Below are 16,515 nucleotides of genomic sequence, written 5' to 3' on the forward strand. Positions count from 1 at the left end.
CCAAAATCTCTGTAGATGTTCATTGAAATGAAAAATAAACAACCTAAATTTAAAAAAAAAAAAAAGATTTTCAGTAGTTTGAATCCACCAGCCATTCCATGAACAAAAGATATTGCAGTCGGCCTTGGGAACCACGTAAATTCTATTTTGTCCTACATAATTTTGAGTCAGATTTGATTTTGGGACAGTGGGTTTAGTTCAAAAGTATATACATTATACTCACTAAATTAAAAAGTACATTTTCATTAATATATATCATTCAAGAAATCGCAGAACATCGAGAATAAAAGGAATCCTTGTTCACATCAGCTCAATAAATCTCAAAATACATTAGAGGAGTATTTTCAAAGGGAGCTATGGTGGTATAATGGTAACGAGTTATGCTGCCCACTCAAAGGTAGACAGTTCAAATCCACCAGCTGCTTCTTGGAAGAAAGATAAGCAGTCTCCTCTTGTGAGACTTACTGTCTCTGAAAACTCACTGGAGGGTCAGCTATTAGTTGGTTCTTGACAGTACACAACAACAACAACAGTATTTTCAAACAACTCAAGTGAAATAATGTCACTTTAAAAGAATTCTAAATTTTGTTAAACTATCTTTTGAAAGCACAGAGAGAGATTAGCTGGCACAGTGGACAGAAAGCGATGCTACCAAGCCAAAGGTGGGTGACTTTTAATCCGCGGACCTCGGGCCTGTCTTTCATTGTTTTTGTTCAGACATTCCTCTAGGTCGTATAGCCTTGGTGTACAAGTTGCCATACAGAGGTAACTTGTGGTTGCCGTGAGGCTGAACACCATGACATTGATGTGTCAAATGTGTTAATGGTTGGTTACCCAATGTGGACAGAGAGTGGGGTGGAGCTCCCTGATTAAAACAAGCTTGGAAGGAGGAGTGGCATCCACTTCCATAATGGCTTGCCTCTGGAAAGGCTATGGACCTGGAGAGAGGATGAAAGACACCCAAGTATTGAGGACTCTCCTTCAAAGGGTTGCTATGAGTCGCCTGTGACTCGATGGCACTTAACAACCACAACATCTTTTGAAAGTGTGGATGAGATAAACTTTTTGAAGTATAATATATGTTGCTGTTATGGTGGTTGTTAAGTGCCATTAAGTTGTAGACGACTCATAGAGACCCTAAGAATATAATATAGAAACATGTACAATGTATAAATATGTATAATGTATAAAGAATAAGTGAACTTTGGTGGCCTAGTTAGAAAGAAGTAGTGCTACCAACTCAAAGGCAGGTGGTTTGAATCTCTCAGTTGCTCCACCAGAGAAAGATGAACAATCTCTCATGTGATTTACAGTCTCTGAAAAGCCTCTGAAGAGTCCGCTATGAATTGATTCCAACTTGATGGCACACAGCAACAACAACAACAAATTTATAACAGTATCTGGATAGACTTAGTGAAAATGAACTTTGTTATAAATCACTCTAGAAGGAGAACCAAAAAGACAGAAGTAAACAAATAAATAGATATTAACAAATCCTAGATGATTATTATATATAAAATGGGGAGTGTTTGAAAAGAAAACATATTAAGATTCTAGTCTTGGGCAAGGGAGCTCTAGTTACACAGTCTGTTGGGAGTTGTGCCACTAATTCAAATACTTTACTTCTTAGGTGGTTCAAATCCAGCAATGTTCCAAGAGAGAAAGCTGGACAATCTTCCAGTGAGATTGACAGCCTCAAAAACCCCAGGAAGGGAAAACTCTGAGTCTGAACTGAATCAAAAGCAATGAATAATGAGAATGAGAGTCTGCATCAGCAGATCAGGTATTAAATAAGCTGAGTTAACAAAATATAAAGTGTCACACATAACAGCACTCTTCTCTTTTTATCTTTACATTTGTTGAATTCTTTTCTTTTTTTCTTTGATTAAAAATAAACTTATAAAGTCCAACACTGGTTTTTTGTTATTGTCCTCAGAAAAGGACAGTGATAAAGCCAGATCTATTTTCTTCCACACTGACAAATAAATGATATGCATTCAGCTGTGGAGAGGATTGTGTTAGTTCTTCTCTTCGGCGTCAATGTCATTTCCTCACTTCTAGCTCTCAATTTTGCTGATGGAAATTGATGCCAATCCCAGTGTTTTCCCTTTGCCGGTAATTTATTTTGCTTGGCAGCTGGTAAGTTTGTGTGTTGTTGTTCTTGGAATTCAAGATTTTTATCCAAATATGTGCAGGTATCTCTTCTCATCATCCCTGCGAAGAACTCTGTGATCCGTTTAACATGCAGACTCAGTTCTTTCTTCAGCTCAAGGACACTGATGTTATTATTGGTTTAGGTTAGTCTTTTATTCCTTACATTCCTTATCTCTTTCTGGAAATCTTTATTTTCATGGATGGTCTCCTAGGCCAATCTTCTAATTATTCATTTTTCCTCCTTTTCAGACAGCAAGTCATCAAAACTATGGGTAACGAAGAGGATGAAAACCCACAATAGATGACAGTGAACAGTCAATTTTTAGTCAAGGACAAAAGGCCTGCATTGGGAAAATTATGAGCAGATGGTCTCAGACTAACAGTATTGATGGTGGTGCTGGCTCAGGATGGGACAGGGTTCAGGACCGTTATTCACAGGGTCGCTATGAGTTGTAGACAACAGCACATAACAATAACCATAAATGTGAACAAACAAACTCAACTAACCAATCAGTCAACTGCCTTTTTTCTGCAGCTACACAAAGGTTAGAGTTTCAAATTCACACTTTAACAAGTATATATTTGGTGGAGTCTTTTACTTACACACAAACCCCAGGAATTAGTCAAGAAAAGATGGGGGCTTTGAAAATTCAGAATGGGATATATCTGGAGAAATTTGAAACCAAGCTGCTCCCAGGAGGCTAGGAGGCTAGGATTTCAAAGCTCCATCTCACATACTATGGACACATGGCCAGCAGGGACCAGCCCTTGGAGGAGGACATCATGCTTGGAAGGTTTGAGGGACAGTGTAGGCAAGGAAGACCCAGGATGAGATGGACTGAGACAAGTGACTGGAGAAATGGGTTTATGTCTGTTGGAGATGAAGATTGGCTCAGGAAAGGGTAGGTTTCAGTCAAGCTAATGTATGTAGGGTTACTATGAGTTGCACGTAACTCAATGACACATGACAACAACTACAACAATAACAACAACCAGTGGTGGTTGTTACAATTGTTGCAAAAATCTACTCGTCTAGTGGTAAGAAACTGTGCTACAATCTCAGAGGCACACAGTTTGAATCTACTAGTTGCTCTGTAGGAGAAACATAGATAGTCTCCTCCCACGTGATTAACTGCCTCTGAAATCCTGCAGAAGGGTCATCTATGAGTTGGTTCAAACACAATTGTAAACAACAAATATCTATTTACTTACCAGTTCTTGCAATGTTAAGACTCCTGTCATGTCTAATATAGTTGTTCTTCCCTTGCTTGAGGTCTAGAGAATTAATTCAAAAGGGGAAGACATTCTCTTATACCCTCACTTTACCCTCTTATTATTTTTGGCCCTCTCATTGGAATGAGATCCCAGCTTCTCCAGGGGACCAGTTACAAAGCCAAACTGGGGGGGGGTGGCCTTTAAAAATTTATGTCAGCACAAATTTGGAGGTGACATACGAAGAGAGCATCTGAAGATGGGAGAAAGAACACATTTTCATATTGGTGCAAATGTTTTTGGTATAGTTGCACATACAGGACAGTCTGTATTAAGCTTTAGCATCTCAGAGGAGTTCTAATTGTCTGTTCATTTGGTGATAGAAAGCATTAGGCAGTGGTGAGCCAACTGAAATAAACTTGAGCTTCCAGAAATTTCTTGGTAATTTTGATAAAGAAACAAATTTTAAAATACTAGACTCACATTTTGTTTTTTTCATGTAATCTACCTACTCATCACCTGAATCTGTCCACAGGAGGATTCAGAAGACATTTTTTTAAACTAATACTAAAGAGCAACTATGTCAGTTTAGAGACTAACTGATCCAGGCCATGGTCTTCTCAATTACTTGCTTTGTATCGTAGAAGAAGGACAATGACTAAGGATGACTGAAGAAGAATCAATGTCTTTGAGCTATGGTGCTGGAGAAGAGTATTGAACAAACCATGACTGCTAAGAAAACAAACAGGTCTGCTCTAGAGAAGGTGAAACCAGGTTGTTCTTTGGAGACAAAGACTTTGAAACTCTATCTTACATACTTTGGGCAGGTTACCAGGAGGGAACAGTTTTTGGAGAAGGACATCATGTTTGGAAGAGTGGAAGGGCAGTGGAGCGGAGGAAGACTCTGGGTGAGAAGGACTGACATAGTAACTGTGGCAGTAGGGGCAAGTGTGTCAGAGACAGTGAGGTTGGCTCAGGCTAGGGCAAGGGTTCAGAGCTATTATTCATAAAGTTGTTTTAAGTCATAGTCGACTCAAAGGCAACCAACCACAACAACTTTGAAAAAGATATGACTAGAACCTTGAGGAAAGAACACCTTAGTGAAATTCCCCTGTGGGCTGGAAATACAAGCAGAAGATATGGCAGCCCAATTAAATGCAGCAATGTTTGCCCCATCTTTGAAGCCTCAAGCCAAGAACAACAGGTCCAGCTCCACTCATCACATCACATCCTCATTCCATATCTAGTCCAGATAGTCTTCTGGGGTTGCCCTCTATGTGCCATTTTAAATTTCCCTTTGTATACTGCCTCTGTCATTGGTTTTTACTTGTAGCAGAATATAAAATCATAACAACCTCAACTGAGAATCTGTTCATCAGCACTGTTTATATCTAAATTCCTAGTGGCTTTTGATGTATTGGAAATAACCAAGAGTAGATATGTAGACTAAGTTGACAGTTGTATTACATGACTGAATAATTAGAAGGATTTTCTTCTACTATTTTAAACAATTCAGCATATGTACTTATTTGTAACGTTTTCATAATTATCATCTTTTGAGAAAGTGTATAGCTAAAAGAATCAATTATAGGGACATAGTACTGGAGATGAAAGTATTTTTATTCAAGAAATGGGTAATGATTTCTGATTACAGACAAGAGGTTACTATTGTTTTTGTTGTTGTTAGGTACCATCAAGAGCCAACTTGGATGCATAGAGAACTCTTTAATTCAATAAACAGATAACAAGTTGGTACAGAAACACATCTCTCTTGCCTCTTGCATTCTGAGTTCTCTCCCTAGAAATGTTGAATTGTGTCACAGTCTCTCCTCAGACTAGTGGGACCATTATGTAAGCCTGCATGTTTCTACAAGCTTCTTGCTTTCTCCTGGAAAACATAAACTCCATAAATAGCAGACACTCAGCAGTTATAGGACAAACCAGAGGGAGTAACCCCACAAGAGCAAATAAACATACAATACCCCATCTTGGAGAGTTCAAGCTAATACATCAAATATATTTGCCTTTGGGTAAACAAAGATCCACTGCCTGTCCAACCCAATCTCAGTGGTAAGTTTTACCCTGGGGTGACATTTTACTGCTATTGCCCTTGGAGTCAGTAAATATTTGTATGGAAAATATTGTCCAACACCCTGTTCCTGTTATTCCTACACCACTGGTTTCTAGAACCTAAAACATTTTTGTAAACTTACCTTTATTTTGGCATCAGACCTTTGTCTCTGCTGGTCTCCGTCCAACACAACTTTCAGTCTTTGAAAAGTTTATTAAATTTGCAACTTTGAAATGAGGAATAATATTTCCCTTCACAGAAAAACAGACTCTTAATTTTGCAAAGTGGCCAAGACACATTGTCTGTTCTATTAGTTTTAGCTTGGGAGCTCTGTGGGCAGGATATTGCTAAGGCAAGAACGAAAGAATGTGCAAGAACTCTTGTTGAGGCAGGGGAATTAGAGGAAGGGGCTACAGCATACAAGCTGGTGCACAAATAAAGCAGCATGCTTCCTATAGAGGTCTTCAGACTTAGCTTCTAGATTCCTTCGTAAATCTTGCTCTGATTTCCTGACCAAAGAAGAGCAGTGAAAACAAAACTCTACTCTTTCTTGGTCTCTGGGACAGGTCAAGAAAAGGCTATATAGTTCTTAGGTCTAAGAACAAAGTCTAAAAACATCAAATTGCTCACAGAGGACATGAGGGTAACTACCAAGGGGCTAGGCACAGTTCTGAAAGTGTGAGTGAAAGACAGAACTTGAATGCACTACTTAAAAATGAAAGACTGAAGCTGAAAAGTCCCATAAGCAGAAATCCCAAACCTGTCATCTTCTAGTTGATCTCAATTCCTAGCAGCTTGTGGTGTTACAGAGCAGAACTGCTCCATTGAACTTTTCCCCACAGGGCTGTATAAACAGCTCCATAGGACTGTAATCTGTATGGAAGATTCCTGGTTGATGCTGAAGTACTAATCAGAAGGTTGATGTTTTGAACCTACCCAGTGGCGCCATGGAATAAAGGTTTGGCAATCTGTTTCTGTTAAAATTACAGCCAAGGAGGCCCAATGAATAATCAGAGTTCTGTTCTGAAAGGCATGAGGACACCACAAGTCTCAATCAACTAAACTACAATGGGTTTGATTTCTTTTATGGTTAATCTTCATAGCAGATTGCCAAACCTTTTAATTCTGCAGTTTTGGGTTGAGTTTGAACTGCCAGCCTTTAAGTTAGTAGCCAATTGAAAACTACTTGTGCTAATCAGGGAACTTCAAAGGGACCATGGTAGCCATGACATTTAGCACCTTTATTACTCAGATTTAAAAAAACTAGGTTAGGAGATCTAAGGGATTTACATTAAATTCCTTGAGAACAACAGAAAGGGGTCTCTGCCTTTTGTCTTCTGATCGATTCCTAGGTCTTTTCAAGGTAACATGTCAAAAGTTAAAATAATATTCAGTAAATTCCAAAAGATGAAAATCTTATAAAATACGTTCTCTATTCACATATGTGATGTTAGGCTAAAAGCTGGCCTTTTTTAGCCATTAGAGTTAGTCCCCTCTGGTTTCCAGCTACCTTAACTGCAGACACTTGGACTTGAAAATCAGCATGGTCTTGCAAGTCATCAGCAACTGTGAACTAGGAGAAGAGAAAGAGTGCTTCCCACACTGTCAATCAAGATTTGAGGCAAGCAAGACTTGTGGTAGCAAGACTTGAGGGAGACTGGAGCAAGACCCTGGTGATGGTAGTGGAGAGACTGTGGCATTGCTGTGGAGAATCTATGGCAAAGAGTGACCTGAGGCTTTTTGCATTTATGCTGGCCACAGATAAAGATTCTTGCTGCTCTTGCTGGATGCATATAGGAGAAGCTGACTTACAACTGCTCTGAGGCAAACCCTGCTGAATGATTTGAATTTGACTGCTGAACTGAAAGCAGAGCCTGGACTAATTGAAGAATTGTGCTTTGGAATTTGGGCTAAAACCTGGACTTACATTGGGTAATATTTTTTGTTTCTCCTTATCTCCAACATCCTTCCCTAATCAACTCCATTGTTGGTACAAAAAAAATGTCCCAAATATTTAGGATTGAACCTCACATTCTCATATTCAGTGATAAGTGAGCCAATACTAATTTTTATGGGTGACATTTAAGTCATTTTGTGGTAGGAGACAGTTTTAAGAGAGGACACAGTGTGTTCAAAGGACAAGAAGGCATGAATGATCATGGGTATCGTAAAGGATTCAGTGTGGTTGCTGAGCAAGTTTCTCAGGGTGCATGTCTTCTGTATGGATGTGACATTGGCAATGAGAGATGTGGATCAAAAGTTTGATCCAGGGTTACAGATAGTTTTATACACTGAAACATGGAGTGTGGATTTATAATCCAAGGGTAAAAGGAAGTCATTGGAGGAACTTTATGTGGGATGTTCATAGAGTCATTCTAAACTCTAGAAAGAGCTTTCAATGACAATGTGTATATGAATTGCATGGTACAACAGTAGAGGCTGGAATTTTTTAGACACTGTTGAAGCAGTTCAGACAAAGCCTGTCTGACTTAAGGCATATCTGAAACATGCCTAAATTAAGGCAGTGACAGTTAGAAATGGGTATGGCAGATGCGTGAGAGGTTGAGAGGACAACCGTCAAGAGTGCCAGGCCCATGTTATCAGAGGGAATCAGAAACTAGAAAAGTCCACATAAATGTAACTGCTTTAGAAAGAGACCAGATTCGTGATGAATAGTAGAGTAAGGGTGAGGTGGGTAAGGGCAGAGTAAGGGTGGGTAAGTGTTTGATTTGGACTTCTAGTTCTAGGATGCTGCTGTGTTTGTTCCAATTCAAAGAGATCCTATGTGCAACAGAATGAGATATAACTTGGTCCTGCACCGCCCTCTTAATTGAACAATTCTGTCCTTGAGCCCATTGCTGTCATGGTGTCAATCCATCTTGTCGAGGGTCTTCCTCTTTCCCCCACCCTCCACTTCCCTCATCACAATATACCCTCCCAAGGATGGCCCCTCCTGAGAAGCCAGCCCAAAGTCCACAAGAGGAAAACTTGCCATCCTTATTTCTAAGGAGCCTTCTGACTGCCTTTCCACTGAGACAGATTTGTTTGTTCTTTTGACACTTAATGATATTGCCAATAGTCTTTGCCAACCCAATGCAAAGGCATCAATTCTTCCCCAGTCTTCCTTATTCACTGTCCAGCTTTCATTTACATATAAGGCAAATGATTTGGACTTAGTTTTGAAAAATTAAATGAAAACTTATGAAATCATGTTCCCCTATATTGAATATAATTTAGACTGTAACTGTAATTTTATGAACTAATTATTAGAATTAACAGGATTAATTATTGATTACTTTGCATTTGGCATTTTGTCTGAAAAATGATATAATGACATGTTATGGCATTCTTCACTTTAATGATAAAGTCATAAAGGGGTCATTTTTAAAAGAAATTGGATGTCATCAGTATTCTCAAGCCCTTAATCCTGTGACATTCAAATTGTTCTCATTCAGAAGGACTTTCCTGTTGTCTGTGTCTATTTTTTCCATTTTACTTGTCACCTACTCTACTTTCACTCACCTCTTCATTTGTCAGTGAAGTGGTTTGGGCAAGAGACAGAGGACAGAACTCTGGTGAAGTCTAATTTCCTAGTAATTAAGATTTGAATCCAAAAATAATCTAGAAAGTATGTAAAAATAATATAGTATGTTTTTCTTTTTACTTTTCTTTGTTTATGGTTATAGGAAGTTCATGCTTAACCATATCACAGCTTGGCCAGCTCTGCCACTCACTTGCTATGAGAGCCCCTGTATCTTCCATCTGTCCATTCATGACAGGCAGACGTCACACAAGATGACAGCCAATGAGAAATGCTTTGTGTTTGTGGTTTACACCATGGCATTCATTTACTATGCATGTGTACAAATACCACCAACTCTTAAGATTTAGGGCTCACACATGGAAAACAAAAGTTATAGGTACTCTTCAACCATTCATTACTCTATATCTGAAAGTTGTTCAGGTTATTAACAACATTGATATCAGCTACCTTTCACCAAGCAGAGGTTGCATGCTCTCACACTTTCGAGCAACAAAACACTTGCTAAAAAGCAGACTCACTGGAACTTGTGCGAGTTGAAATTTGACAGGATTGCTGTGTTTTTCCAGGTCTCACCAGTTTTATGCCTTTGGCAGGATGCAGCCTTAGCACTTTGCTATTGCTCCTCATTAGTGGGAAATACTTGGGTTTTTCTTCTCTAACAGGTTCTGGTATTTGCTAGTTTTACTGTCTAATGAATGAGTTTTCTCTACTCATTTGAAAACAGTACATAAGTTACCACTTTGATCAGAACCACAGAAAGTCCTCAACAGAATATAAAAAATATTGCTGTTGTTGTTATGTGCCATTGAGTGATCTGCAACTCATATGACCATATATAAAACTACTCTGAAGCCTGCCCTGTCCTGAGCCAATCTCACCATCTCCAACACACCTACCCCAATTGCTCTAGTTACTGTATCAACCCATCTCATCCAGGGTCTTCCTCTTCTGTGCTGTCCCTCCACCCTTCCAAGCATGATGTAGACAATTAAAAATCCTACAGAACACCAGATTTACTGGCTTGACAAAGAGAGGTACAGCCCTTCCACATCCTTCAAACACAGAACTCAATTCACCCCTGAGGAACACCTAGTAGCCAAACAAAAGACAGGTCAAGTGGTGAGTAATACTTGCAAGTAACATATTCCTCAAAATAATTAAGTAGACCAGACCAAAGGGCTGCATTTTCCAAAACCAAAATTCAGAAAGCAGGAAAAGGCAGGAAAAAAGTATGAATGATGACGGGGAACCCAAAGAGGAGGGAAGAAGAGGGCTGTTGCATAGAAGGATTGATATTTAATGTAACCAAAAAATGTGCATAAATAGTCTAATAGACAGCTAAGTTCTTCTGTAAATGTTTACTCAAGCAGCAATTTAAAAAAAAATTGAAAAGAGTTGGGACTGTGGCATCCTTAAAGTATCTCTCTAAAACCCTAGAGCACAAGGAAGAACCATTTTAAAACTAGTGTCAAACTAGTGTTTCTCTGAAGGATGATCTAGCACATCTGTAAAAGATAACAGAAGTACAATTATGTTCATAGCTACAAACAGAGAAACAGATTCAATCATTTTGTGCAGAGTACAGTGGTATCCTGCACGTACTATAAAGGAAATGACAATCTGAGGAATCAATACTTGGAGACTCATGGGAAATCTTGCTTTAAAGGTATGTTGTTGTTGTTGTTATGTGCTGTCAAGTGGGAACTGACTCACAACTGACCCTCCAGTGGGTTTTCAGAGGCTGTAAATAGCACGGGAGAAGATATTCCATCTTTCTCTCTTGGAGCAGCCGGTGAATTTGAACCATTTTTCTAAATGTTGGCAGCACAACTTCTTAGCTCTAGACTACCAGTTGTTAGGTGCTGTCTAGTCAGAATGAACTCATAGCTGACCCCCCAGAGCGTTTTTAGATGTTGGAAGTTACAAAGGAGGAGATTCTTCTGCCTATCTTACCTCTGAACAGAGGGTGGATTTGAACCACGTGCCTGGAACTGTAATAGGCTAAGTAACTGGTTAAGAAGCCCTTCTAGAATAATGGTGAAGTTCTCATCTGCTAATTAAAAGGTTGTCCTGGAGCTGCTAGGCTGGCACTAGCAGCACCAGGACAGAAAAGACCTGCCATTGACTCTCTCCAAGGCTGTAGCCTAGAACACCTTTGGGGATAGTTTTATACTTAGGAGACTTGCTGGGAGTTGGAGTCAACTTTATAGCACACAGACATGCAACAACCAAATCTAGTTTACGTAGTGTAGTTGTTGTTGTGTACTGTAGAGTTGGAATCAACCCATAGCTGACACTTTGGCAGGTTTTCAGAGACAGTTAATCGTATAGGAGGAGATTGCCTATCCTTCTCCCATTAAGCATCTGGTGGCCTTGAACCAAGCGCCTTCGGGATTGCAGTGCAGCTTCTTGCCACTAGGCCACCAGAGCTCAAGTCGTGTGGCAGCATTTGTAATTGATCTCACGGTTTCAACCTTTATCTTCCCTTACTTCAGGCCTTGAGTAATTTTGTAAAAATGAAAACACAAGTCATTACTTCCTCCCTCAAGCCATCCAGTGACTTTCCATGGACTATGGAGCAAATCCAAACGCTGACGTGACCTACAAGGCCCCGAGGGACTTGGCCTCTGTCACATCTTACCTCATCGCATGACACACTGATTTTCCTTCAGTCCAGTTCCTAGAATACACCAATCTTTTTCTTTCCTTTGAGCCTTTGCATATGCTGCTCCTTCAGCCAGTATTTCACACTTGTCCTGGTCAACTCCTCCTCATAGTTTAGGTCACAGCTGTATATATGCCTAAATCTAGATTGTTGTCGTTAGGTGTCATCAAGTTGAGTATGACTCATAGTGAGCCTATCAACAGGTAAACTAAACCTTGCTCTATCCTGTGCCATCTTCATCATCTCCAACACACTTGAGCCCACTGCTGAGGACACCATGTCAACCTATCTCATTGGCAGTGTTCTTCTCCTTCACTGACCTTTCATTATCTTTGCTCTCAAGATCCCAGAGATTGTCTATCTCTCTTCTGTGGAACAGTTGGTGGATTTGAACCACATGCCTTTTGGCCGGCAGTGAAACTCCTTACCAGTAAGCGACCAGAGCACCCTTTTTTCTTTGTAAGACTTAATTTTAAGTGGTACAGGTGGTTATTTTTATTTAAAACCTGCCTCCTACTTCCCACTTTGAGACAAAGCATTCTAACATGGATTACTCTAGGATTCAATCAATCTGGAAGTGGGGTGTGAAGAAAGCAGACTTCTCTATTCTTGTTGGGGGTCTCTTCTACTAACACACATCTACAGGCTTTTATGCTATCATCTCCCCTGGATGGCCAGGCTACACTAACAGAAGAAATGAAACCAGATATACATTGATGGAGATAAACACCACATCTATCACATTCTAAGTGTGGTTCCATCAAGTAAAAGGCATGCACCAGAGCTGCCTTCCCACAGAGATGACAGAGGATGGAGACTATAATTCATAAGAATGTGGAGGACCTGATTTCTAGGGTCTCATCCATATGATCCTCGCTCTTCCCACTCTGACCCCATAAAGGCAGGCGATTCTACAGCACTATCAACAGACTCCATGGAATAAAAATCAGAAGGATCAAGAGGATTCCAGAAGACCAACTTATTTCTTGAGTAAGCATTTCTCAAATAAGACTTCTAGGAAGGAAGAAGAAACATAGTAATCCTTTTCAATACTTAAGAGACCTAGATGTAGTAAAACTCGCCTTTAGTAAATAATGGTCCTCCCTTAGATGAACTCTGGCAAAAGAAAAGGAAGTAATGACAAAGGGCTTTTGAAGTTTTGGCAAGTGGTCTTTCACAAAAGAGTAGCTGAGATTATAACCATAACAGAGAAGAAGAGAAAGACTGAAAACTAGATTATGAAAGGCCTTGTGTGAAAAACAGTGGTGCTGGGTTATAGTCCTCTGTATCTACATAAGTGAGGACACTCGAAAGTCCGGTCCAGGAAATCTACCCTCCCCATAAGGACTTATGTGAGGGAACAAATTTACTTTCTTTTTACTGAAATTTTAATAAAAGTTTATAAAGATCTTGGATTTCCATTCATTCACTGTTGCACATTTTCCTCCCAGCCCCCTTCCCTCCTCCCATTCACTTTTTTCTTTGGAAAAAAGTTCTTTCATTGTTATACACTCTCCCCACCCCAGACAGCTTTACTATGCAGCTCTTGTTCTGGACTCTTGTCATGCCAATAATATCTACAGTTCTCTCCCTTGTCTGTTTCAATGCCGTGTAGATTATTTATCCCCTTTATTCTTAGTTTCCTCCCAACCCCTATGTCAGTCCTGTTGTATAACAGTTGTATTATGAAGTATTTGTCTTTTTGTGACTGAGATATTTCACTCAGCATAATGTCCTCCATGGTCACCCATTTTGTACAATATTTCATGATTTCTTTGTTTTTCAGCTGCATAATATTCCATTGTTGTGAATATACCACAGTTTCTCTATCCAAACGTTTGTTGATGAACACTTTCATTTTCAAGGTCAACTATTCAGACCTAGGAGACCAAAGTGAATACAACTTCAGCTATTTTGGAGGCTTATTACACCCCATAATAACAAGGCAAACTCAACTGGGAAGGGCAACAACATGCTTTGTGAGCATTACATAGCAGACAGATCATTCAGTCATTCAACAAACATGAAATGGAACCAGTAAACACTATGTCACATCCTGTGTGAATCAGTGCAATGTGAGGGGAAATGTCCTGGAGAAGGTAAAAAGGACAACCTGCTAACTTTCCTGGCTTTGCAAACATCAAGGAAGTTTATATTCATCTGTGGGAGATGCATTCCTGCTCAGTGTGCCAACAACGGACAGAAGATCTACGTAAGAATCTGATGGGAACAGAACTCGAGTCCAGAGCTCTAAAGCTGGGTTAGACATTCTCCCTTGTATGAACTCATAAGTCTCGTCATACATGTGTTTAAGGGAGGGCAGGAGGGAGCACCTGACAGACCATGTCCCAGGAGCACAGACAAGACATACCTGGGCGGGCAGGGCTCCGTGTTACAAGCCTGACTCATGGCTGGGGGACGGTGGACTGCATCACACAGAGAGTCATTGACTGTTTGTTGGGTCTGGATGTGCAAGCACACTGCTATGGCTTCTTGATGGCCTGGAGGTTGAAAACAAAAAACAATGCAAGTAAAACAGAATATCTTACGAAAGGTGGGTGAGTGGGTCTCGGGACATCTCATTTCCGGGTCATTGCACTTTCCACTCTATCACATGGCCATATTCAAGGGCCCAACTGTTAGCAAACAACTTTGCATTACCTTCCAATCTTTGATATTTCTGCATTCACCTTTTAAATTCAGCCCTTCTGACCAATCCCCCAAACAAACTCACTGTGAAACATTAAAGAGCATCTCGAAATCTAACCACTCCCTCTCCCTCAGGATTACCTGCCTTCTCAATATACTCAGAGCTAGGAGCTGGCTCATAGGAATCGTTAAGGTATTACTTTCAGAGCTGTAAAAGACTTCCCCGGAGGAATTTTCAGATCAGATGTTATAGGTTCGAAAGCTGTTAAACAGTTTTTCCACAGCATGTATGCTAAATTTGATGGATAATCTTCATTAAAGTTTTAATTATAGTTTCCTGTTCCTGTTAAGTATTATCTTAGGTAATAATTTTCCAATATTATTTATAATAATATTATTAGAAAATTACTAAGATAATAGTGTAAAAAAAGCTCATTGCTTGCAAAAATAACAGTAACATCTCCCACATGGAAACTGCTTCAGAACTCACAAAGTATTTTTGAATTTTTTAGTCCATAGTAAACCTGAAGCCAAAAGAATGGTTTACTTCAGCTCCATTTAATTTATTCAGTAAGTAAGAAACAGAGGTCTAAAGAGATATTAGGACAGCAAGAAAGTGGCAGATTTAAAGCCAGAAACCCGATTTCTTGCTCCTAACTCAGCGATCTTTCCTTTGTCCTCGAGGGATTCCAAAATACGATCCAGAAGCAGCTTCCAAAAGCAGCAATTACTCCTCGTTCAAATATGAACGTTCACAGGCGTATTTATTCGTTTGAGATCAGACAGAGGTCAGTCCGACCCGAAGGCCACACGCTTAACCGCTGTTCTCTATTGACTGAGACCGAAAGAATTACAGGGCAATCAGACCAGGACAAAATAGAAGTCAACCTCTGGGTGGAGGGAAAAGTCAAATAAAAACACTAATAACAACCGACTCTGCTGCTTGGAAATATGCAAATACATTTCATTTCATGCAAGAATGTACATTCCATTATATTATAAGGTTGCGGTTCTTTTTCCAAATGCCATGTTTCATCCCAACCATTTTACAGAGTACTGACCAAAAAATACATATAAAATATATATTTGTGATGTTCAGCTTTTTCCAGTAAATTTTCTCCTGCTGCCTTCAGCTGCAATTTTATGTCCCCCGTTATGGTAGAATGTAGTCTTAAATCTACAAGCATCTTCTATGAGCTTTATTTAAGATATCATAAACACCAGCTACTCTGAGATATAAGTACACATCCACATGATTGAATAACTCCGGCTCTCATTTGCAGATGTCAACACTTCTTTAATGACTTTATAAGAACATAGGTATTTATTTCCTAGCCAGTTACCTTCTTATCTTAGAAAAGGTCCAGTTAGCTTTTGCATACTTTGAAAGTTTTTTCAGAAACTATACTAATAGGCTACTAGGGAATATCTTGGTATGTCCTAAACCACAAAAGCTGTTCCATTTTAACTATTTTGGATGGAGTTTTACACCACTTGGGACTACTGCATGCTTCTCCACCTTAAAATGAGTTTACTGAAAAGAATTTAAGTTTACGAAATGATTTAAGATACATATTATGGTAAAACAAACAAATCAAACTTGATGCTGTTGAGTCAGTTTAGTCTGCTGGCTATCCAGGAGTTATAGAGCGGAACTGCTTCAGACAGTTCTCTGGGTGACACACAACTACTATCTGGCACGTTTGTGGCTTACAGTAAACCAGAGGCACCTCGGAAGACAAGCCTGGAGATCCGTGTACAAAAGGAAGCCTTGCAAACTCTACACAGCAGTTCTGGTCTGAACATAGGATCACCTAGAGTTGGAATTAGCTTGACAGCAATTGACTGCAACATCAACAAGCCTCATGTAAATTTCCAGACCTGTCCTTCCACAGTGCCACCATGTGGGTTCAAACTGCCAACCTTTTGATTATCAGCCAAGTGAAAAATGTGTGCATTACCCAGGGCCTTGTTGGCATACTGTGTTTTCTAAAGATGCCCACAACACTGTTGTCTCCCATGCCACCGGCTCATCACACAATGTGACTCTGACACTTCTGCCTTCAGGAGGTTTTATAAAACATATATCTTCAAACAGAAAAGCACAAATTTGAAAACTAAGGTTGTAGAATCTCATACTTATTAAGAGTTGCCTTGCATGTGGACTTCTTAGCTGTAAAACAACCCAGTGGTAGATGGAATTTGCTCCAGGACTTAAGA

General features: G+C 39.7%; 1 protein-coding gene across 1 annotated transcript in view; it reads right to left on the minus strand.

Moving 5' to 3' along the window:
• ADAMTSL3 (ADAMTS-like 3) overlaps positions 1–16,515 on the minus strand; it is a 313,622-nt gene that overhangs the window by 149,649 nt on the left and 147,458 nt on the right. The window contains exon 12 of the mRNA XM_006885199.1: positions 14,018–14,147. Coding sequence (XP_006885261.1) covers positions 14,018–14,147 — 130 coding nt within the window. The remainder of the gene's footprint in view (positions 1–14,017; positions 14,148–16,515) is intronic.

Source organism: Elephantulus edwardii, unplaced genomic scaffold, assembly GCF_000299155.1.
Source record: "Elephantulus edwardii isolate Elephantulus edwardi_28Jun2011 unplaced genomic scaffold, EleEdw1.0 scaffold00041, whole genome shotgun sequence".
NCBI lineage: Eukaryota > Metazoa > Chordata > Mammalia > Macroscelidea > Macroscelididae > Elephantulus > Elephantulus edwardii.